Genomic DNA, 25,905 nt, shown 5'->3' with positions numbered 1-25,905 from the left:
GTTTTGAAATTAAATATTTGTGCTTTGTGTGTGTTAGTTGGGGAAGACAAATGGATGTGCACAATTGACAAACATGTTTGAGCAAATATCTTTGTTAGTTCCAGTCACAATATTATAAATTACTGTCTAATTCAATCCAGTCAGTAGTGGGAAGAGGGTTGTGGGAGGATTGTAAGTATGCGTAGTAGAACAGCAAACTCTAATGACCAGAGTAAGTGTATTGTATGTGGGACATTTTTCAGTTTAGAAGTTTTGGGGTTTTAAGTATCTTAAGTACTAACCTGTTTCTTTTTMTGTTTTTCTGTTTCAGCATTAAAGCTGGACGTCTTCTCTCACACATTCCGTATCAGCTTTACACCAAGCAGTCAAGTGTTCAAAAAGGTCTCAATTATAATACCATATGCAAACCTGAAGATGCTGTGCCAGGTCCAAGCAATATAGCTAAAGATCTCAACAGGGTGTAAGTGTTTCTAATCTTTAATGCAGATGCTAGTCATTCATCCATAATGGATTTGYATTTATAATTGTGTACTGTTTCTACAATTGATTTCGCCATTATAAGGGGAAACTGAAATATTTAAAAATATATACTTCAGGATAGAAGTAGTCTTTGAACCATATTTTACAGGATAGCTGATGTAGGAGTCCTACTGGGTGTAGCACGTCTGTGGAAGTAAGCGTCTGTTGAAAACGTTAAAACATTCTGATGAGACACTGATAAATAGGTCTTTGTTTTAAAAATAAAAAGCTGGTATGTTTTGGTTACTTCTGTTAAGGGGATTCAGAGGTAAACCAGCTTTTCAGTTCTTAGTTCAGCTTCTTTAAACAAAAAGTCACAGCATTTCTTTTGTATGATAACACTAAGGTCTAAGTGGGACTTAAGAGAAAAGATGGATTTTAAAAAATCCAATTAGAACAGAACTTTTTTTAAAGACCTTGAGAAGGGAATAAAATTGAAGGCACCAGTGAAAATCCAGTTGATAAAGGGATTGGGAGGGTAACAAAACCTTTCCATTTGGACAGTCTCTCTCTCTCTCTCTCTCTCTCTCTCTGCATCCTGCTCTCTTTCTCTGCCCCCCCCCTGCCCCATGCAGTGCCTCTTTCTCTCTCACTTGCTCTGAGCCTCTCTGTAAGTGTGTGTATGTCTGTATTTTTAGATGGTTCTTGTGCCTTTTTCAGAAGCACATGGTATATTGTTTGTTGTTTGGAAACAAGGTACTATCTACTTACACTAAGTATGTACCTCCAGAGATAGCACTTTCAACCATGTAGCTCTTCCAAAACATTGTTACATTTAATATAATTTACAATTGTGATATTAACCAAATTGTTATCACAGTTAATTGGCTTTCTGGCTGTACTTGTCTGTTAATTATTGCCCACCTCTTTTTTGAGTGTGTTTTTAAATTGCTTGCTTTGGGAGTTTGGAGGGTTATTGTTTCTAACAGTACATGAAGAATATGCGTATTTCTTGAAGACGGCCTTTAATTCCACTTAAGGGTTGTTACAGAACTGATGCTTTGAATATAAGCCTTGTCTTTACAGTATGAGAATAAATGTAAATTGCCAGTGTACTCATAGCAGAATACTTTGTTTTACACACTTCATATACAGTTTGTATATATGTAGTTTGATTTTTTTGTTGTTAAAAGTATGTTTAATTTATAGAGTTTGAAAAGATTTTTCCTTAGGAGAAGATAAAATGAATCCAGCACACTAATCAAAATCCTATTCTAAAAAACAGAAGTTTTCTAAGTGTACTTTAATCATTTCTATTGTAGCTAGAGGTTGAAAATTACACCCCTTGATTTAAAAAAAAAACTTTTTTATGACTGCTTGTTGCACTATTCATGCTGTCTATGGTAATAGAGTTCTGTTAACAAATAAATAGTACTCTGTTTCCATTGGAGAGCACTGGTCAAATTAAAGGCCATGGAAATAGGTTTTCTAATGCAAGCATTATTTTGGTTACTCCTGCATAAATTCCTGGTAGAATTATATTATAGCAAATCCATGAAAACTTTTGTGCAGCTGTATAGTGTTTTGTGACATTGAAAGGATGGAGCGCAAACTTGGTGATAATTGTCTTAAGATCCTGAAAACTAATCAAATATATCTTGATAACATTTATCAAAATAAATAACTCTTGAAATGACTTGCAAATGTGCCTTTTAATAAAATAAAAGCTGTTAAATTATCATATCTGTTTCAGAAATCATATTAAGAAGTGTGAGATAGAGAGTGAGATCACACCCAATGGAATAAGTAGCTGGAATGAAGAGGAAGAAGAAAGTGACAATTTTGGATTTATGGAGCTGGAGCAAATCCTTCCTGAAAGGAAACAAAATGGGATTCAGCTTCACAAAGACAGCACTACCATTTTTAATGGACACACACACATTTCTACCAGTGCCTTAAAGACACAGGATTGCTTGGTAACGTCCAGCAACAGTGTTGCAAGTAGGTTCTCTCCAGGCCCTGTGCAGGAGGAGGGGAAGACTGAAAAAGGCATGGTTGACTTCAGAGACTGCACAATGCAGCAGTTGCAGCAAAGCAACAAAAATACAGACTTTTCGTGGAATCCACATAGGACTATGAGTAATTCATCTTCATCTTCATCTTTGCACAGTAATACTAAAATAAATGGTGCTCACCACTCCACTGTTCAGGGGCCTTCAAGCACAAAAAGCACTTCTGTACCTACTCCTAGCAAGGCAGCTTCCTTACCTGTGTCCAAACCTTCAGATTGTAGTTTTATTTCTGACTTTTATTCACGTTCAAGGCTGCATCATATAGCAACATGGAAGTGTGAATTGACAGAATTTGTCAACAGCCTGCAAAGAAAAAACAGTGGTGTCTTTCCAGGAAGGGAAAAATTAAAAAAATGGAAAGCAGGCAGGTCCACATTTAAAACTGACACAGGTAGATACTTGTTTAAGAAAGTTTATGTTCAAAAGGTGTCTTATATCTTTGTTCTCATGTTGAATGTCTAACTGAGACTTAAGTATGTTAGTTTTCAATGTTCACATGGCTATCAGACTATCTGGAGTAGCTTGGTGGCTTCAATCCATCTAAAACTAAAGGTTTAACTATTTTTTTTTWAAAAAAATTGTGATTAATGTGATACTTTGGTCTATATTCAGTTTCTCTTTGTAAAAAAAAATTTCGCAACTTTACCAAGGTATGTGGAGTGACTGAGGAAAAAAATACTGCTACCTGTGTAAATGTAATTGCCATGTGAAAATCTTAAGAACAGAAACAGAGGAAAGAAACCTTGCTGCTCATAGTTTGGTGTGAAAAATTAAAAGATGAATAACATTTGGAAGTGAACTAAAATCAGAATGAATTTTTTGTTAGTAAGAATATCATATACCTCTGGGTGTGTTTAAATTGGTAATTGTCATATAAGCCTTCTGAGCCTGAGCCTCTTCTGGAAGAGAAATGATTTGTGTCATTACATTGCCCATCAAGGGCCAAAGTGAAAATATATGTGTAATTTATGAGAGCTGGAGTATTATAAGTATAGATTAAATATTTTTGCATATTAGAATTTCTCTTTGAATTTACAGTATTATTCAATTAAAAGGCTGACTGTACATGATCAGAGGGATTTTGACTGTTATGCTGTAAAAGTAATCACTTGTGATCATATGAAAATAAGTTCACAAAGGCAAATTATCACATCTTAAAAATTTACTGTTCTAAGAAATAAATTAACTGCTTTTGTGTTCTTGCTAGCATGCTCCAGTTATAGAACATGTTGGCTTATAAACTACCATCAAAAAATGGTATAAGCTAATGTATTTTACTTTTCCTTTTTTTGATTTAACCTAGAGAATTCTTGTAGTGTCTTAGTTGACAAGTAGCAACTTCTTAAGCACTATTTTGGTTGCTTGATCTGTGAATGTCTTCTATAGTGTAGTCATTTGAATGCAGGTGGTAAATTACTAAAAATGAAATCTGATTATTCAGCAGTTTACACAGTTCTCAAGTGAAACAAATCAGTTGATATAATGAAGTATTTTTTCACTGTCATACATTATGTATTGTTTAGATTATGTTTTTACCTCAGCAAAAGCATTCTCTGATAGGTCAGCAGTATAGACACACAAACTAGAACCTCTAGCATACTTCACAAAAATATTACTAAAGCTTTAGCACTATAGGTTTTTTCAGTCTGTAGCTATCTTGCTTATCTTTGCTGGATGTTTGCATCACTGTACATACAGCAGTGACAAAGTCCAAATGCATAGAAGGCTTAAACTTACTCAGTGTGTTTTATGAAGAGTTAACTTTCAATGCAGCTAAACTTTTTTTTGTTTTTATCTTTTAGAACAGTCTTTTCTGATCTACGAACAAAAATTGTGAAGCTCTCTGTTATGGATTGAGTGTTAGCGTTGAAAAAAAAAACAGTTAAGATCCAATTCTACTATATGCAATAATATACTTACGGTGGGAGGAGCTTGTTATAGCAAGGTAGAGAGTGTTAATTTTGAGGAAAAAATAGAAACTTAAGTGTGATGCCTTATTTAGACTGTTTGGCTACTGTTTGGTTTTTTTTCTGTAGATTTTTCACTGAGAATTTAGGGAATGGTGGTATCCTTTTGGTGAGAAGAAATAAAAATCTTGGTAACTTAGAGTGATAAAAACTTCATTATAGTCCTTGCTGACTAATGTGAGTAGTACCAAAATGCATGAATTAGGGTTCAAGTTTTCTGTTGGTGTATCTTCATACTAGGTAATGTGTCTGTTTCGAGCTTGGCCAAGCCACAGAGCTGTATAATGCACGTGGATATGGATTGCTTCTTTGTGTCTGTAGCTATCCGAAATAGACCGGATCTCAAAGGTCAGTATCCAATTTTAAATGTCAATTTACTGGTGTGAGACTTTTTCTGTATATTAAAAAACACACAAAAAAACCCTGCACACTTATCAAATGGACTTTGTTAGTTTTTCTCTTGGCATCTTTGCCTAATAGCAGGCCACACAAATTCCAAATTCCTCCTTACTGTCTCACAGTCCAAAAGCGTGTGAAAGAGATAACTGGAATTCTTTGCTGTCTTCCTTTCAGTGTCTAAAGTAACAATAGAGAAGTAAAATTCAGAGCAGTCATTCTGTATGACACTGCGCCTATCTTATTGAGACTTAAAGCTACCACAGTAGAAATTGGAAGACAAATTATAGTTGTACCAAAAGTGATTTTTGGTCACTCTGTGTTAAAAATGAAAAGTGGGTTTTTCTACTCTTTTCCCTAAAGTAGCCTAAAGAGCTTTGTTTATTTGGAGAGGTGGAAGGGTCAAGACAGAATTAATTGTCTCTTGCCCAGTATATCTTTTTCAAGGGAGATTTGCTTCTCCTTTTCTGTCCTATCTAAGCTCTTGCCACAGTGAAGTATTACAAGAGCTGAATGATGGTCAGTTCAGTTGGCACTTAAAACTCTGACTCTGTGATCATCCTTAGTACATAGGAAGAACTGGAGGTCCGTATCGGGTTGTTTCTGAATATAACATTCCAAAATGAAAATACCAGCTGTACTCTGCAAATGCTGAACTTTGGTGTTCTACAGGTCTGAACACTTGGTGTAATGGTCTGAGAAGGACTCAAAGCTGTAAATTTCATTTCCTTTCTAATGTCCAAAGGCAGGAAGCAACTATGCTAAGATTCTTCTTATATGTGTATATCTTAAAACTTTATTTCCTGCCAAATTTAAAATTCCATTACTGCAATATAGAGAACCTAGGACTTTTCTGTAAATATTTTTTATTTTCCATAGAACTGTGCCAGAATTTTCAGTGCGCATGTTAGCTTGCTGTAGAAAAGTTGTGGAAGTGTTGATAAAAAGTCAGAAGTTTAGATTTGATCTTGTACAGTTAATTAAACAAGTAGAAGTGAATGTGTAAGTTGCACTGTAAGTTGCACTGTTTTAACTTTAGCAAACAAATTTTCTAAAAGTATTTAAAAATCAGTATGGTGTTTGCCATGTTTTGTACTAACGAATTATTAGAGCATTGGTGAAGTTTCGTAGCTTCCCTTTATAGTAATTGTTAAAGACAAACTAGTGTGGCTGCATTTTCACTTTTTCAGAAGTTTTCATCTCTTTCATGTCTAATTGCAGCCATGTGTAAATTGGCAGTCATAATACAAAGTGATAGCTGTTTACTTCTGTGAAAGTGCATGAACTTGAAGGAACTTTAAAAAAAAAAAAAAAAGCCTTCATAATCTTCCCATGGTTGTGCTGTTATTAAAATGTGAGCTTCTATAAATGTTGACTTCTAAGTACATGCATTTCTTCTCTGCAGGAAAACCAGTAGCTGTTACTAGCAACAGAGGTGCAGGAAAGGCACCACTGCGCCCTGGTGCAAATCCCCAACTTGAATGGCAATATTACCAGAATAAGCTATTGAATGGCAAAGCAGGTACAAATAAGTCTTATTTTTTTATTTGTTTTTGATTTTTTTATGGTTTTGTGATTGAAACTTTTCCTTAATGAAATGCACAGTGGATAAATTCTGAATATATATATGGGGGRAAAAAAAAAGGAATGTTTTTGGACAACACAATGCTTTGTGGCTTTCGTAATTTGCCACTGTGACTTTTTGTTAGTTTGCTTTGCTTTGTGTGGGTGTAGTATTTTAGAGTGATCTTAGATTTTATTCACTTTTATTGAGGGTGAGTATAAGCTGGGTTTTTTTTGTTTTTTTTTTTTTTAAGTAGGAAATAGATTGTCAAAACACTTGGTTCGGAGTATTATAGAAGTCTGTTGTATAAAAGCAGGTAGAAAATGTATTTTGAAAAGCCGCTAATATTTTTATGAATAAAGAGTAGAAATGACAGCACATACCCAGTGAGAGATTGGTTGAAGTTGACTTTTGAATTGCATGCATATAGTATCTGTGTACAGTGACTGAATTTGAGTGGTTCTTAGAGCATTTTGGATGTCTGGAAAGTGACAACTTCTGTGAATTCTATCTTTCCAGTATTTTACTTCTTCAAAAGCAAGGCATCTGTTGTAATTTGAGAATTCCTTAATTTTTTACAGTCATTGAGAGCTTTCTTGTTATTTTCTGTGTTCTCAAGTAGCAGTATACTAGTGTAAACACAACATACTATTATGAACTGGTTTTCATCATGATTGTTACAAGGTCTGAACTGCACTAGTGTGAGAATATAGAATTGCAAATGTAAATGGCAAATTGTTTCTCTTCCTTTTTTTTCCCCCCTCGAAGAGTCAGCTTAATCAACCTGAAGTTTACGTTTTTTACTGCTACTATTTAATTTTAGTTTAGATTTGGAATTGTTTCTCCTTTGACCCACATACACATCTTACCTGAGTCATAGCAGCAGATAGCATTGTTCTGAAGTTACTTATTTTATTCATATAAGATGGAAAAACACAGTTTGTTCTTCCACTTTTTTTCTCCTGAAATGTTAATACTTAAAAATAAATAAATAAAACTAAAAAATTGTGCAGATTCAAAGACATTTGGAAACAAGGTATTACAGTAAGTGATGCCTTTTTATTTGTCTTTTCACTGTAGTTTAAGTACTCATTTAAACTGAGGCAAAACATRTGTTTGTGGAACTTGTTGGCCTTTAACTTTGTAAGGACCTTTCTAACTTTCTAGAAAGTCAGAAACTTTCCAGACTAAGTTTCTGCTGTGTTTGTAATGCCGTGTGTAAGTGTGTTACACAGATAGCCATGGATTGTGGGCTTAGATTTTCCATAGTATAGTTTATGTATGAACTATTTATTGGTAGCACAGTTTTACGTAGTGATGTAGCAGCTTTTATTAGCACCTTGTATTGGATAATGATGTGACTTCATACRATGAAGTGATGTTTGGAGAGCGAGGAAGTTAAAATTAAGTAGGCTTAGCTGATGCAAATTAGTATATTCTCTGTGTTTCGCAAATTCAGCAGTATCTCTTCTGCTATATGTATTGTTTACAGGTACGATAGGTTTCAGCCTCATTGTATGACAAACTCAGTTTCTTACTACAGCAACTTTTTCTGGATGTCCACACAATCAGTTCTTTAACTTCAACATCCAATCTCACTGGCTTGCATGCAGGCAGGCAGCTAGCTCTTCTCTCTTGATATTTAGTCTGATTGTACTGTCTATTGTTTTGGTAAAAGGATTTTTTCCTAACACTGTTTTTACAGTCTCTATCTCRTTAGCTGTAGATTCTTATTTTTTAATCTCTTATTAATTTGTATCTCTGAGTACAATATTTTTATCAACAAGCAAATTTAGCCTGCTATTTCTGCTTACATTCTTGTAAACACATGGATTGTCTTCCTTTTGGGTAAAAGAAATTAAGATTAGTTGTGGTCTTGTATTAAAACATGTAATTGCACTTTTGGTTAGGCTTTTCTAATATCACAATATCTTAGGAAGTATATGTGAAATGCTTCGTAGCAGGTGTTTAATTGTGTCTTGCCAGAGGTAAATACGATCTGGCGGGCCCATATATCACATGGAAAACTGCTTTTTCTAAAATATTAAAAATAGAGAATGCTAAATTGTGCTCTGTTAAACATACACCATTCTGTCTGGGATATAAACAGAATAGAAAGGTAGTTGGGACCAACTTTGAACATAAGCATATTTTTACTTCCATGGAACCCACTTCATTTTTTGATGCTTCATGCTTTCCAGGCTGCTCTCTGATCTTGCCTTCTCCAGGTCTTGCTTGTTAGAAAAAATGTTCCAAATTGGAAGAAAGGGAAAAAAAAAAAAGAAAGAAAAAAAAGGAAACACGAATCACTTAGTTTGACTACATACTGAATTCTGCTGCTTCAGCTACTTCTTTTTTTGCAAATTACTTCTTCAGTGATACTGATTCTTGCTTTTGATCTGCATTGCTGAATGAGTATCTAGTGTCAGTAGACTCTTGGATCCTTTATGAAATAGTTTCTTTTTCTTGTTTGAATTCATCCAGAAATGTGTAACTTTTGAATTTTAAAATTTACTCTCATTTTCTCCCTAAATCTCCAGATTGGAGATATGCTTTCTGGGTAGTAGAAATTACTTCTCTACATAGATACCATCTTTAACATTCATGTCCTAAAGCTAGAGGATTAACTTGTGTTAATCAGAATTCATAGTTTGGGGTCTCTTTTTCCATGGCCAGGATGCCCAAGATGTGAATGGTTTTTAGGCTTCCTTTCCCTTAACCCTAGTATCTCCCATTTTTCATTCTAAGAGCAGCAGTTTTTAACCATCATATTAGTCACAGATTTATTCTCAGCGATTTCTTTTTCACAGACTTGGGTGCTGGCCTCTGATTTCTCCATCCGTTGCTCCACATTCACCATGTGCCTGTCTAGTTTCCCAGCTTTTGATGAGAGGTTCTCTACCTTGCCTTCCATTGAGGACAATGTGTTCTGCATTGCCCTGAATTTCACATGAAGTGACTCCATCAGCTCATGGGGGGATCTGCTCTGCTGCGATGTGGAAAAAGTCGGCGAGTCCAATGAAGATAGACAAGATGACAGCATCATCTCAGGCCAGGGCACAGGAAGGCATGGACTAAAGAAATTGCTTTTGTCATTCTTATCTTTATTTGGGGCATAATTTTGCTCTAATTTGCAGCTGCAGATATCTTAGGTAACTTACTGAGCTCTTCATACATTAATATATTTTCAACATAAAAAGATACTTGAATTTAGCAGAAAGTCTAAATAAAAGCAGTTTTTCATGCGAGCCAAGTTCTGGCCCGCTGTCTCCATTCACTCATTACAATACTTTCTCTGATCTGATAACTACTTGCGTGTGCATGTAGCACCCTGTTTCCTTTCAGTTGTATTGTAAGTGTGTAAATTGTTAGTACCATGATGTGTGACTAGGTATTGTGGCACTTTGGAGTAAACTTTATATTCGTGATATTACAAAGTTGGATAGTATTAAATAGACTACAATAACAAGAAAGAACTATAACATACCCATTAGATTTCATTTGGAGTAAATAAGAAGCTTTATGTCTTTATGATAACTTTTTGTTTTAATTCTGTTTGGGAATTTGGGAGGGAATAGTAATGTTTGCATCAATACATTTTCTCAGGCTAATCTATAATTTAGAGTATAGATATCTATCCGTCAAGGTTTACATATCATGAGAACCTAAATAGAAAGGAATAGAGAATGCTTTACATGGTTCCAGTATTCCGTGTCCTGAGATTCTGTCCTAGTATCTAGTATGCAGCTGGCCTAAGAGCATGCTGTAGAGTTCCATAGAATTATGAAAGGCCTATCTCTCGTCTAAAAGTCTGAAATTGCAGTATTTATAGTTGTATCCTTTTGATCCAAGAGAAATTTGTGGTGGTTTTTTAAAGATTTTGCATATTCTAATAAGTGAATTATTAGGGAGTAAAAATGAAGGCTCTGTCAATGAATTTCCCTGTAAGAGTATTAAAAATATAAAAGTTTCTAGTTAGATTTAGTGTTTTTTGTCCTTGTTACTTCATTTGACTCCTTAAAGATCACTTTGAGGTATCTAGATTAAGTAATTATTAACAAATAGTTTTAAATAGGAGGTTATAAATACGATAAGCAGTAGAATTGTACTTTGAATTTAATTTCTTTGTCTTAATGGTAGCTGTGCTTTGTAAAAAGGACTATAGCTAAGTATCTTTGTTCAGGGAAGCTGTTGGTAGATTCTCAGTGTCATGCATTTTGTCTACAGGGTATGGTTGTAGCAGGTAGCCTCAAGAGTTTGTCTAATCATTTTTATCATCATTAAAGATAACAGATCTCTCTTGTTTTACATTAATCATGTAGGTAGACATATACAAGCTATTCTCTGAAATACTGGGTGAAAATAGGAAAATAATTTTTCAGTTGCATAATATTGGTCACAATAATATGTGCAGACCTACCTGTAGAGAGAGATTACTGTCCAGGGGGTTCTCTGTTGCTTTTGAGTGGGGGAAGGTTGTTTTTTTTTCCCTTGACTGTGATATGAATCAATATAGTGTTGAGAATCTCTTTGCCAAMAGGTGATGAAGTTGTATAGAAATTTTATCAAGAGTACTGCATTATATTTATTTCATTCACATTGATTTTGTTGAACTCATAAGAAAATAATATGAAAACAAATATAAATACTATTTTCCAAGCAGAAATTAGAGTTCCTGATAAGCTGGACTCATCAGTCCAGGAGCATCCAGATTCCACGCATATGAATGGAGCTGACATGGATCTCACGGTTCTGTCCATGGCTGAAATTGCCTCTTGTAGTTACGAAGCCAGGTAGGTAAAAGTTAGCTATCAGGTTACCTGAAAAGTCTCATACAGACAGGTATAAAGTGTCTGTCTGTAAATAGCAATTGTTAGGTCATATATTGCTTTAATTTATTCAGATAAAAAATTCTTTCATGTTTCAGTCGTTATGTGCTTCCCTGTGCATGCAGCTGCTTTCTAAACACTGTTAAAGCTCTCAGCCTAACCTGCATGTTAGCTGAAACAAAACCAATTAAGGAAAGCTTTATGTCGTTCACAGTTATAAGGTTGATTTTGTAATCTTATCTTCATTCCTTTGTATTAACACTGAATTCTTTCATGAAGTTGAGAACATTTTGTTACTGAAGGTTTCAGTTAAAATGATACAATGATAAGAGCRATTGCTAAACTTAAAAGCATTTCATGCACTGATCACATTGAGTATTCCAGATAGCATAGCTTATAACTTTCAGAATTTGAAATAACTTGTTATGAATACAATGGCAGTGCTGAAAATACAATTTGCTACCCTGATATAAAAAAAAGAATACTCCAGCAATTGCTATTTCACTGTAACTTTTCTCAAGTATGTCAGCATAGGCAAAGTGATATTTTTGTCTTCAGAAATTACGCTTTATTTGTTGTGGGAGCATAATTTTATAAGTTTGCATAGTGGGATATATTCCTGGAGATTTTTTCTGTTTTAAGCACATCCTCAAACACAAGCTGTCCATGCTGTATGCCTAAACATCATACAACTAATTAAAATAGTCTGTTTGCAGCTATTTTTCTTATCTATCAAAATGCTGGCAGTTTTATCAATAATTTACTTCTGTGGAAAAACACAAACACTTCATTGGAAACACCACATAGTAACATAACTTGTGAAGAAGTTGATTCTGCATGTTTTTGTTTCTTGTTTGTTTTTAGACAAGTTGGCATAAAGAATGGAATGTTTTTTGGCCAAGCAAAAAAGTTGTGTCCGAATCTTCAAGCAGTTTCATATGATTTTAATTCATACAAAGAGGTTGCACGGACAGTATATGAAATACTAGCAAGGTAACGTGTGCTGTATGTTTACGTGATCTTCCATGGTAAGGTTGTCAGGCATATTTTCATTTGCTTCTGCTGAATACCATTATTCAAGCTTGTATTTTCATCTCTATATTACTCTCCCGCTGCATGAAAACCATTCCTATGTCAGATCTTCCTTTTGTAGTATTTTTTTTTATTTATTTATTTTGAGCACGCTGTTTCTTGTGAGCACTCTTTTATCTTGAAGCCAAATCATGTAAAGGATCAACATCTAACTGCAAGGGAATCATTGCAAATTTGCACTGATTTCACTGCGAGAAGAACTAATTTCTGCTTGCTAGTGAGATATTTCCAAGAGGCTTTTTTTCTTTTTTTAATTTGGTAATTTAAGAATTGCGTATTGGAGTAATTTCTATTAGAAACTACTTTTTGTTTTAAAGCACACTTGAACAAAACTGGAAATCTGTTAGTGTGAGTAAAAAATTAGTATTTAACTCTCCTTCCCCAGCAGTGCATTCAAAAGCATGATGCATGCCTACATAATAATGTTACTGTAATTTGCTCTATTGGCATTTTTAATGTTTAGTTATGTGTGATACTAAATAAGCAGGGAAATGCCACCACAAAAGGAAGACTTTATTTGCTACATATTTGTTTTAACAGATGGTGAGCTGTTGCTGGTGTTTCACCTCCTTTACTTTGTGTTGATAGCTATACTCATAACATCGAAGCAGTCAGTTGTGATGAAGCACTAGTAGATATCACTGAAATCCTTACAGAGACCAGATTGACTCCTGATGAATTTGCAAATGCTATCCGCACTGAAATCAAAGCCCAAACTAAATGCACTGCCTCTGTTGGAATGGGTAAGTACCTTATTTCGTTTATGCTTACAAGCATTTATTGGTATTGTTAGGTTTACCAAAGCTGTGTAAGATTGGTAAAACAGGAAATGTTTGTGGATTATGGAATATTTTGCCATTTAGATTAAATTAAAGTAAATGAAAGTGCAAGAAACTTTCATAAGTGGAAAGTTTTAAACAGTATTTTTTTTAAGTTATTGTAATCTCTGCTTTATTATTTGAACAGTACACTAAAATTCCATCTGCATAATATTTACATTCATTTTTATAAAATGTTACTGTATTTTTTCCAGTAAATTGAAAAATGAAAGCAGATTCTGTTCCTTACAAGAGAAAGTAGTAAGAGTTTATGGTGTGGCATGTTTTAGCATAGTTGTAACTTACTGAAAGCAAAGCTTGTGTAATTTGTAGTAGGTATTGTACATGAAATTATACATCTGAAAAGAATTTGTTTCTTTTCACTTGGACCCTTCCTTTCTCYTTTGTTTTTTGTTCCTAATCAAATTAGAGTAGTAAGTATCTGGGAATAAATATACTGAGTGTATGCAAGTGTATAAAATCCACTTGCTACGCAATTTGTGAGGCAAACTGAAATTCATTATTGTAAGTCTTAGTGGTAGAATTCTTCCTTCTATTTCTTAAGGGATCATGGTAGTATAGAGACTATAATTCCCTTGATTCCTGTTTATGTCTTGCTTTGACTTGAAACACATTTGTTATCTCTTTTATATGCTTATAATGTATTTGCTTTTTTCTGTAGAAAGAGAGAATTTACTTTTTTAAAGCATTATTTTCTAATCTGATAYCATATTTCTCTTACTGATGGAAAGAGACAAATACCTATGAGAAAAGATTTATTTTTAATAATCAATTGAAATATTTGAAAAATAATCTTGATGTCCTTTCTAGAAATTTGTATGGTAGGTACACTGCAAGGTCTTTGTCTCTTCACTCTTAATTCATCATAAAGTAAATGAATTGGAGGAAACTATTGTACTATTACATGAATGTAGAGGCCTGATTTCAAATACATGGTCTGCCAGAAACTGATGTCTCATGTAAGTGATTTCTGTATTGCCCAATGGGAAAGCAACACCAATATAATAACATGTGAGTTTGAATAGATATTGTTATATCATTGAGAGCCCTTCTCAAACTATTATTTCTGATTAGAAGTAAATTAAAGAAGGACATGCTTATGCCAGTTGATTAAATTAAATTCATACCTCAGAGATTTTAGTGGCTAAACTGAACTGATTGAAACAATGCTAGCGAAAGATTAAACACTCATCTGTAAACATCCTGTGCCTTGGTTTCTGATTTGTTAAGTGAGGTATTAGCTTTTCCCTACTTCAGTGTTATGGGAATAATACATTACAGGAGATAAATCACTGAGATTTTATAGTATTAGAGGGTATGTTGGTATGTTTGATAGATAAGAGGATCAGAAATCTTCAGTACTCTGTAGCCAAAACATGGATCCCCAAAGTTAAACAGAAAATTGAATGACTCTGTTGTTAATTGTTTCATCAATTTAACCTCTCAGCAGAAACGGTACTCATAAGTCTGTATTACTCTTCTTATTGACTAAGATTTCAAAAAGGGCAAAAAGAATAAGAATGTAGGTGGGAGGAGAATAGCAACGAGGATATTGTGCTGTTAGTTCTGGATTCCTCTGCTTTTTATTGATTTGCTTTATCTTAAAGCAGAGTGTTTGAGKAGCAATAATGAATCTGTTTGGGTATGATTTCAGAGATTCTTTTGGCTGGGCATGAATAAGCCTGTAAACAGGGAGGAAAGAATACCAAAGTCAGGCTTGTACTTCAACTTAGGTAGAACACTGCAAAGACAAATTCAGTGTTTGTAGTGAATTGCCCTGAGCTTGCTTGTTTTTTGTTTGTTTTGGCTTTGTAAGTGCAGATGCTACTGCAGTTACTCTACTTAAATCACAAATCCTGTTTGTTGCCAATTGGAAGTGGATATTGCAAATATAAATAAATGTGTCTCATTAAACTCCACAAAATACACAGAATTTGACTGTACCTACTGTAGTTTACCTTAACTGTTGAATTGGAGAATCCCACTTGAGAAGACAGAATTTACACGCTTAAATTTGTTATTTTCACAGGTTCCAATATTCTGCTGGCCAGAATGGCAACTCGTAAAGCAAAACCAGATGGACAGTATCACTTAAAACCAGAAGAAGTGGATGATTTTATCAGAGGTCAACTTGTTACCAGTCTTCCAGGTACTTGTCTCTTCTTTTACGGAACATTCTGCCTCCTGATACTAGAACAGTTATAGCTACAAATCTGTGTTCAGGTTTCAGTCTCAAATCTAACAAGATTAAATACTATTTCATGGTTATGATCTGAAAAAAAGATGTACTAATAATTTCTGAGAAGAATCTCAGTGACCTTTTTTTAATTTTTTGGAGGAGCATCTTTTTTGGTAAAGAGCCATACAACATGATTATGGAAGAAGCTGGGAGTTTAACATCTTAGGCAACCTTACTTTCTTTAATAAAACTATTTATTTTATTAAATACTATTATTTACTAAATAAGTAAATACTAGCTTGCCATATCACAGAATTGGTAAGGTTGGAAGGGACCTCTGGAGATCATCTAGTCCAACCTCGCTGCTCAAGAAGGGTCACCTAGAGCATGTTAGACAGGGTTGCATCCAGATGGGCTTTGAATATCTCCAGAGAAGGAGACTCCACAACCTCTCTGGGCAACCTGGTCCGGTGCTCTGTCAATCTCACGGTGAAGAAATTCCTCCTCATATTCAGGTGGAACTTCCCGTGGTTCAGTTTGTGCCTGTTGCCTTTAGTCCTTTTGCGTGAGACAACTGAAAAGAGTTTGTCCCTGTCCCCTTGACACCCTCCCTTCAGATATTTATAGACGTTGATAAGATAATACCATAACAAATTAATAAAATTATTAGTAATGCATACTTATCACTGAGAGAGGCAGGATTTGCTTAGATCTTTTATGAAGAGGTGRTATATCTAATTAAAATTGATGCCTAGCCCAATAACAGAATGGTTGAGGCTGGAAGACATCTCTGGAGATCATCTAGTCCAACCCCCTCTCCTCAAGCAGGGTCACCTACAGCACATTTTCCAGGATTGTGTCCAGGCTTTTGAATATCTCCACAACCTCTCTGGCCAACCTCTTCCAGTACTCAGCCACCCTCACAATAAAGAATTTTTTCCTCGTGTTCAGATGGAAATGCCTGTGTTTCAGTTTGTGCCCATTGCCTCTTGTCCTGTCAGTGGACAAACACTGAGAAGGATCTGGCCCCATCCTCTTTACACCTTTGCTTCATATACTTTCGTACATCAGTAAGATTCCCCCTCGGTCTTCTCTTCTCCAGACTGAAGAGTCCCAGCTCTCTCAGCCTTTCCTCCTATGGGAACTGTTCCCATAGGAGCTTAATCATCTTTGTGGCCCTCCACTGGACTTGCTTCAGTAGTGCCATGTCTGTCTTGTCTGGGGAGTCCAAAAGTGGAACCAGCAKTCCAGATTCAGCCTCAGCAGTGCTGAGCAGAGGGGAAGGATCACCTCCCTCAACCTGCTTGCAGCTTCCTAATATAGCCCAAGGTACCACTGGCCACCTTTGCCACAGCGGCATCTTGCTGGCTCATGGTCAACTTGTTGTCCGCGAGGAGCCCGAGGTCTTTCTCTGCAAAACTTCTTTCCAGGAGGTTGGCCCCCAGCCAAGAGAATGTCTTTTTCTAAAAGGGAGTGTACGAAGCCATGAGTTGGAAGAAATACCACAGACAGAAGAATAAGAGCATATGAAAGGAGAAAAGTAGTGTGAGAGAAGAATTTATTTAATCTATTGCATTTAGGAAATTCTGAGAGACCTGGAAGAGAATAAGCTTAGGAAGAAAAGTAAGAAATAAACGATTAGAGGAGAACATTACCTGACGAGAGAAGTGCTTCTCCTTGCAACAGAAGACATATTAGAATGGCTAATGAATAGAGAAAAACATGGGAAATTAGGCTACTGTAGGTAGCCTTATTCTTGTGGTTTGCACCCATTTATATGCAGGTTTTGGTTGTGATAGATTTAGAATACAAATTAGGCAATGTTTCACAGGGAATTCATTTTTCATGTAAGGTTTTTGGTTAATGGTGTACTGCAAACTGTGACAGAATGTGTAGATTCTTTCAAGAAAGAACAACAGATTTGTTGAATCCCAGCCATTTTTGCTTAGTTCTCTGAGGAAATGTTTTAATGATTTGCAGTTTTAACAGCACCAATAATTTTGTAAGCCATCTGGCATTTTCAGCCAATCTTACCAAGAGATATAAGTTCCAAAGGTATAATGTTTCTACAAGTTTTGTGAAAAATGGCTGCTGGACAGAGGGGAGGAGACCAAATTAGTACATTTTTTTGAGAGGCAGGCAGGCAAAATTCAACTAGTGTGTATTTTTGGCAGTAGCTCCCAGTTGTCATGTGTACAGCCRTAGTACATCCCTTTTTTTTCCTGCATTCCTTGGTCCAGTAGGAGAGAGAAAGAGATATTTGACTGACAGAAGAACTGTAATGATTACATGGGATACCTGTGGACATAGAGAAGACCCAAGGATAATGCTGGGGGGAAGGAAAGAAGCCTTTCTAGCTTGCAGGTTAGGGAAGTTCTTCAAAGGGTAAGAGAAATCACAGATAGATGGTATGCAAATATTTAAAGGAGTTGTAAGTTAAAGTATTTTCTGGCACACAACTCTAGTGTATTACTCTTCAATACATTACTAACATAGTTCGACACAGATGTAATGCAAAAACTGCTGAATACGCCTTATTCATGCTCTGTGTTTTAGTAATAGCTATGCTCAACCTGTGTGTGTACACACGTACGTAGTGCTGAATGTTCAAAATAGTATGCTTCTCTGTTTAAGGAAAAAAAAACCCAGAGATTTATTGTAGTAGACAACAATCACTAAAATGGAGTAGTGCTAGGAATAGCGTACATGTACGAATGCAGATTCACCAGAAGTTCTCTTTACATATCCTTTTCCATGACCAAAGATCATTAACAGCGCAGCACCATTTCTCTGCAGCATAATTCATGGGAGATTTTTTTCCTCCAGAAAACAGATCGTATAGTAATGTGCTTTGACTTGAGTCTTTTGAAGTTTTCAGATCTTGCTCATATGTTCATAGTAAAAGCTTTCTAATGTTTGTATCAGTACATCACTCAGATAATGAAACAGAGATTCTGAAAGATAAAATCTGACTAACTGAGGTTACTGACTTCTGCTGTCTTTGGCCATGTAAACTCATAAGGTTAATATCTTCTGGAAATAACAGCCCGCCTCTTGCCCAACCCATAAATATACATAAATTTACAATATACAATGCACACTTACATATGTGCTGTTGCCGTGGATACCTACAATTGCCAGTGGTTGGTAATTCAAAGCACAAGTAATACAGGTATGCTATCACTTCTACTTGAAATAATATTTTTCTCCCTAGGAAGCAATGGAACACTAGTAAAAATATTTGCTAGTTTTCTTTCAGATTGTCATTTGTATGCAATGGTAAAAACATATTATATGTTGTACATCCTCTGTGGCCTGAATATTGTTGTATTCAGAGCTATATGCACTGTAACAGGCAATACTTTGTCAAGGAGGTTTACAAGCAGAAGTCATTCATATTTCACCTAGAAATAAGGATACACTCTGCACTATGACACCTTCAACAAAATATGTAATACAGATTAAAGAAATACAGATGAAGATAGCAAAAATTTCCATTTGAGACACATTTAATTGAGTGGAATTTATTTGTTATTATGATGCTGATTTTAACCTACATAATTTAGATTTTTGAAATTTTATTCCTTCAAAACCTAACTGCCTATGAATTGTGCAGTTAATGGAACTAACTGTTTTTTTTTTTAGGAGTTGGTAGGTCAATGGAATCCAAGCTGATTTCTTTGGGAATTAAAACCTGTGGAGATCTACAGTGTGCTTCAATGTCAAAACTGCAGAAAGAATTTGGTCCAAAAACAGGACAAATGCTTTACAGATTTTGTCGTGGTTTGGATGATCGACCTGTTCGAACAGAAAAAGAAAGAAAATCTGTTTCAGCAGAAATAAACTATGGAATAAGGTTTACACAGGTAAATTCAAACTTGCTTTCTTTTGTGCTGTGACTTCTTTCAACTGTCAAGGATTCTTCTCATATTCTGATTATTTTCACTTACACTTTGATCTGTTAGAGCACCATCTTAGCCACCAAATAGAAATGAGGAAAATGAAGAAGTAGGAGATCAAAGGATAAAATGGGAGTAGAGACTGCAAAAGTATTGGACTGAAAAGAGGAAGTATTTCACAAGATTAACTGGCTATTCTGCATTTGTTATACCAGTTTAGTGTGGACAAGAGAATTGCAGTAGTTCTGTCAGTACCTAGCATATTCTCTTTCATTTAAATGCTAATTATTAAAATATAGCTGTGCCTGGGAACTATCACCAGTTTGTGCCAATGCAAAGTTTTTGCTAGACTTTTTTTTTTAAGCAAATCTCATGGAAGGGTCTTGTTAACAAAATTGTATTAAAATAATTAATTTCTTTATTGAGAAATTAAGTGTTTATAGAAATTACAGAATAAATCAGGACAGGAGGAACCTCAGGATGTCATGTAGTTCAGCCTATTGCTCAGAACAGGGTCAGGTATGAGGTCAAACCAGGTTGCTCAAGGCTTTTTCCAGTCGAGTCTTAGAAACCTCCAGAGACAGAGACTGCACAGCTCCTCTGGGCAGCTGGTCTACTGCTTGACTGTCCTCCTGGTAAGAAAGTCTTTTCCTTATAAATCCTGAGCTCATCATCTTCTAGGAGTATGCGTTAAATTTGGCTTACAATTCTGAATCAAGTTTTTTAATTAAAAAAAAAATCAGAAGGACTTGGTATTTGCCACTTATTTCAGCATTAAAATAGGAATCTACCATCTTGCCTAACTTCAACTCCATACAGTGTAAATGTAAAACACTTGAAATTAAATAAGACAATTGCTGTGAATCAGCTTGTTCTTTTTGGTTGAGAAAAATCTTACATATTTTTAAATCTTAACAATGCACATTTCACCATCTGGCAGACTTTATGAAATGGATTACATTAATTCTTAATGATTTACATCATGTATTTGGAAAACACTTATGTTCTAAACAGTGGAATGCTGGCTTTTCCTTTTAGCCTAAAGAAGCAGAAGCTTTCCTTCTCAGCCTCTCAGAAGAAATCCAACGTAGACTTGAAGCTGCTGGTATGAAGGGTAAACGACTGACTCTTAAAATCATGGTCAGAAAGGCTGGGGCACCAATGGAGCCTGCAAAATATGGAGGCCATGGAATCTGTGATAATATTGCCAGGTAACTATGCATCTAGGCGAGATCCCATTTCTGCAGACTGTTGAGCACTGAAACGTACAGCAAGACAGGACAGAAATTTTAAAGATGCTTAGTACCTTTCTGTCTACATATCAAACCGAAGCTAACTTCAGATGTAGAATATTATTCTCAAAGTTCTCTGTGGTTTGGTTATATATATGCAGTCCTTCAGTCATCAACACATATCAGAAATTGGAAGGTTTGGGGGCACAGAAGAAAAGACTGATGGTTTTTGGAAGTAGCAGGCATGGGAAAGAAGGAATCTGATTCCACAAATGCGTTCTTTGCGGTTTGAAAATGTTTTCTTGAAAGAATATACTCTTGTGTGTCTGAACGCTACTTAAAAATAAGTGGTTTAGTGAAATACATTCAGTGGATTATTGTGGTTATCCATTTCGCTTGATGGGGACGTACATTTTTCCTCTTCTAGGAAAGAAAAGACTTGATAATTGGCTTAATAGTCCATAATTAAATATTATTATTGTTTTGGTAAGTCTCATGAAATACTAGCTTATAAAGGCTTTTGGTCTTTTAAAGGTTTTATCTTCAAATGGTAGCCCATATGTAACATGTATATTGTTGGTGTACATTTGTTCCTTCTCAGTTTTGGAGAGCTATTTTTCTTTTTGCAGTACTTGTAGAAGTCATGCTTACATCCTGTGCTCTGAAGCATGTGCAGCAACATTTTCATTCCTTTCAGTGACCAGCTGAGTTGAAATGTTCTGCTGCCACAGACTGTTCCCTCTCCCTCAACTGTGTAGTATTTTATACTTCTTGAKGAGCTTTTTGTTATTAATTGATAGCTTCTTAATCTTATATTGATTGTGACAGTTAGAGTTGACTCTCAAGGAAAAATGTSTTGTCAAGAAGGATGTCTGATCAGTGGTCTGCTTCTTCAAGTCTGGAACACATGGGTACTAAAGGCAGTAACTGCAGAATTACTTGCTATAGAAGCCTGTGAGGCTATTTAGGATCCTGAGGGTTGGAGTTGTCATCATATGTCTTGGACTGCAGAGATCCATCTCAGTACAGACAAATTTCTTTGTGTCAAATCTCTCTGCTGTTTGTTTCACCAATAAGTCTACAGAGAATATTTTTTGCTTCCTAGAGGGAAAAGACCATGGCAAACTAGTTTGGAGCTAAGCAGGTTGGATTTCTTAAATCTATGTCTCTAAGTCTCAAGTTCAGAGTGGTGAATTTGCCCAGCATTTCAGTTGTTTGAAAAGGTGAATATGTCTTGTCCTTCAGAGTGATGTTTTTTTTCATACCATCCTAARTTCCTCATCAGAAGCATCTTTGTTTTCTTGTGGGTCATTACCACTACCAACATAGTGAAGTATCTTTCTGCATGGTCTCACTGCAGTGCAGTTGATCTTACCAAGATGCTACCCATGATACCTGTCCATCTTTGGTGAAATAGGATAACCTAGTTACTGAGCCTGGATAGTCAGTTGATAGTTCACTGTCAAAGGAGTACAACCTCCAGCTTCTACAAGCAATCCTGTAACTCTTACCCACTTTTTGTTTCTCACCTTTTTTTGTTCTCTGTTGTTCAGCTAGATGATTTTCAAGTTCATATTGACAAAAGATTTTTTTTTTTTACCTCGTATTTAATTATATGCCTGGATACACATCAGAACAGAGGAATGAAATCTAGACATGTGGCATCTTGTAGCTGTATGTCGTTTCATGCAAGATTGTCTCAGAGCCTTCTAAATATGTTCTTCAGGCAGACACTTTTCTCATTGAGGCTGTTGTTCCTTAGGTAAAGGGATGATCCTTGCTTTTGTGAGGGTTGATTTGACATCTTCAAAGATAGGTCTCCTCTACTTTTCCCTTTATCTCAGGTTGTTATAACAGATAAATCCTTCCAGAACTGAAGCATCAATTGCTTAGGGTAGCTCATAGCTGAAGAAGGAAGGACTTTCAGTGTTTTAGAGCTGACTAGTAGGATGGGTGTGCATAGTGCCTGTCTTGTACTTGTGAGCTTATGGCATAAAATTCTGCTACCATGTACTATATTAGAAAATAAAACAGCGCAAAAATCATTTTCTGAGATGTTAGTGGTATTTTTTACTGTGTTATCTTCAGTCCCGATAATGCTATAGCTCCTTGTAAAATACACATGTTTTACATAGTCCCTTGTAAAATATTTATCTGGAATGGTGTGTACCTAGCCTACATTTCTCCTTAAAATTTTGTATGAGTTGCTACTTAATCATGGAATTGATCTGCTTTCTTCTCTTTCTTAAAACATCTCTCTAAGGCTTAGAGAGTTCTTCATATCCTTCATACCAAGAAAGCTTTTCTTTTCATTTTGGCAGGACCAGGTCTTGCTGGAATCACTTGGTTGTTCATGTCAATTGCTGACAGACCCAAAAAGCTTTAACCAGACATCTTCAAAGCTGGTAGTAAGTTGTCACGAGGACACCCTCAAAATGTCAATTACAACTTCCTTTTGTCCTTAGAGCCCATTCCATCAGAGTTAACACTGCATCAGTGACCTGATCAGTGAGAAATTTTTCCATCCCTCTAATATGTCTGATTAGCCACCTAAAACTCTGACCATAACTTTCTCAAATACTATGCCGTTAGCATATCCAGAACTACAAAGCACTACTAGTGCCCTACCAAGCACACAAACAGCTAGGTAATTTTGTGTGAGAGCTACTGTCTAAAGTTGCCCACAGTGTGATTGTGCACTTGAAATGTTGCTTATAGTGATTCAGAGTTCTTCATAATCTGTAATGTGCATGCACATTCTTACATCTGCTTTTACTTCAGAATTGCTTCTGAAACTCTTGCCTTAGACTTCTGTCAGCTGATAAGAAGTTGAAATGATGATGAGCAAACTCCTTCCTGTGGATTACAAATTTAACTTAAATGAAGGGTAGTGCACAAGTGCACTTCTGCAAGTACTGCAAAGTGAAACATTTTTGTCTGGCTTCAGTTGACAGCGTGAATATAAATCTGTCCTAGAACAAATTAATGTCGGGACTGCACACTCTCAGAATGGTCAATTAGTAAGTAATTTGTCTTTCTGTAGAACATGCTTCATTTTAACTACCTTTAAAAAGGAATCACAAAACAAAAAAAAAGTGTTCTATTTCTGTATACTAAGAAATTATGATGTGTCTTGTTTTGAAGCCCTCAGTAATAAATACAGAGTTGTTGTTTTCTTTAGGATTTGCAGAATAATTTATTTTTTTAAAAATACTTTGTATTCTGTGTAGGACTGTGACTCTAGACCATGCAACAGACAGTGCAAAAATAATTGGGAAAGAAACTCTAAACATGTTTCACACAATGAAACTGAACATATCAGATATGCGAGGGGTGAGTCAATGTGTAAACTCAAATTTATTTACCTTATCAATTTTCTTTGTTGTCTTTCATAAAATTTCAGTCCTCTAGGGTAGGTAATAACCAAACTTAAGCAAAAGCCTAAGTAATACAATGCTTATGAATTAAACTATATGATCATATTGTGTTTTATATATTCACTTTTGAAAAACAGTTATAAAGCAAAAAAAAWATATATATATGTAATTTATATATATAAAATTATATATTTTAATGTGGCATGGATTAATAGACAACTTAAATAAAGCAGCCTGAGGTAACAAAGTTAGACTGTACCATCCACAATTATATTAGCATGTATGAGTTTGATTTTGTCTTAGAACTTCCACTAAACTTTGGCACAACTATTAGTAAAGCAACTAATATAAATACTGCTTATAATGCCAGACAGAGATACAGACCAGAGCAGATACTGCTCTAGAGTTCAGGTCTTAAATCCAGAAAAGTTATCAGCCCGTGGCTTGGCCTTTGTCTGAAGGTAAAACTGCTGGCTGTTTTGCATCATGGCTTAGTTTAGGAGGCTCTTGCTTATCTCAGTGGTTCTGTCAGAACACTGTAAATCTGTGATGAGAATATATTGGCATCAGCCATTTGTTACCACAGAGCACAGTAGGCTTTATAAAACAAACCTGCATTTATAGGTGTAGAAGCAGGTTCTTGAATTAGAGTGTTACCTTGTGAAGTAAAGTCTGCGGCTGAGGTTTCTTCCTGGAATTGGTTAAATGTTTATTATCATCTCTTTGTATTTTTCCTATCGTCTGTCTGTTTATCTACTTAGCTGGCTGTCTTGGCTTCTTACGTGATTCTGTTTCACTTGATTTCTTTGGCCCTTGTTTTAGAGAATTCCTCTTTAAAGTTAGACTCTAGTGGATGTTGCATGCATTGTTTTGCAAAGCAAGATACTTCCTCTGACCAAGTAGCGCTGTTCAATTCTGGAGGGTCCATTCAGTTCTAGATTAAGTGCAGGTATACCTGAGGTGCCTGGGTGGTATCATTTTAGCTGACTTCAGACACCTCCCGTGTGTTGGAGGTAGTCACCATAGGCCTCTCTTATACATAAAGTGAGTCATGCTGCAAAAGTGCCTTTTTTTTTCCTCAATCTCTATAAAAGGTCCTAGAGTGATAACCTTAGATGTAAGTGCCTACATTTGCACAGGTGAATCCATTTGCTTGTCCCATAGACTAAGATAACACTTCAACTCTTATTGCTTTTGCTGAAAAAAGGAAAAATAAACAGGCAAAGATGTTGATACAGCAGGTATTTTGAAGGCTTCTTATATGTTCCAGAGCTAAATCTGGAGCTGTTTAAAAGTAGAAAGATAAAAGTGAAAAGAAAAAATATTTACAATGATGTTTTAATATCCTATTATTTGCAACTAATAAACATGTACCAAATAATAATCCTTGCTATGTAATTATAGAAAGAGATGGTGGAAATATATGCAGTGCCTTTTTCATGCTCTCTAAGCCCTTTTCTCTTCAGAGTTGTGGAGAATTAGCGGTAAACTTGCACAAGGTACCAGTATATTCTTAATTGGACACAATTTTTGAACAGTCTGTTCTAGTATTTTAAAGTAAAAAAAGTGAGGATGTTCTTCAAAATTAGGAATCCATCTGATCTGATAAAAGAGTACATTCATCAAAGTACTTTCATCCTTTGAGACTTTGCGAGAACCATTTCTAGAAGGAAATACCACTTTTCTCATCTTTGGACTCTGAAGTGCTATATTTAGTATAGATTGTGCTGAGGAAAATTCCTTTTTATATGTGTAGCCAGATTTAACACTAATCACTTTTCCTGGTCAGTACTCTATGTATTTGTTAGCGTCTGAGAAATTTTATAATAAATGCATTGTTTTATCATCCAGTTGACAACACTTTTCTTTATCAGAAAAGTTAAGATGGTATTACTTTTGTAATTTCTTAGTTGTTGGATTGTGGTGAATAATCCTGGGATTTGTTTGGGATTTCTTCAGTAGCTATTTATGTGTATTTCAGCGTACCTTTTATTAATTTT

At 35.4% G+C, this 25,905-nt stretch overlaps 1 protein-coding gene across 2 annotated transcripts in view; it reads left to right on the top strand.

Moving 5' to 3' along the window:
- The window catches only part of REV1 (REV1 DNA directed polymerase), a 62,189-nt gene that overhangs the window by 23,265 nt on the left and 13,019 nt on the right, over positions 1–25,905 (top strand). Inside the window, exons 5-15 of one of the 2 annotated variants that reach the window (XM_085321518.1) lie at positions 311–460; positions 2,213–2,922; positions 4,739–4,846; positions 6,300–6,416; positions 11,119–11,251; positions 12,152–12,280; positions 12,968–13,122; positions 15,248–15,367; positions 19,043–19,263; positions 20,335–20,507; positions 23,759–23,861. In XM_085321518.1, the coding sequence (XP_085177644.1) occupies positions 311–460; positions 2,213–2,922; positions 4,739–4,846; positions 6,300–6,416; positions 11,119–11,251; positions 12,152–12,280; positions 12,968–13,122; positions 15,248–15,367; positions 19,043–19,263; positions 20,335–20,507; positions 23,759–23,861 (2,119 nt within the window). The remainder of the gene's footprint in view (positions 1–310; positions 461–2,212; positions 2,923–4,738; positions 4,847–6,299; positions 6,417–11,118; positions 11,252–12,151; positions 12,281–12,967; positions 13,123–15,247; positions 15,368–19,042; positions 19,264–20,334; positions 20,508–23,758; positions 23,862–25,905) is intronic. The other variant, XM_085321519.1, reaches the window with a different exon arrangement.

Source organism: Rhea americana, unplaced genomic scaffold (assembly GCF_003343005.1).
Source record: "Rhea americana isolate MKP2758 unplaced genomic scaffold, rheAme1 scaffold_7, whole genome shotgun sequence".
Classification (NCBI taxonomy): Eukaryota; Metazoa; Chordata; class Aves; order Rheiformes; family Rheidae; genus Rhea; species Rhea americana.
Note: the sequence above shows the minus strand (reverse complement) of the source record. Positions and strands in the feature narration are given on the sequence as shown.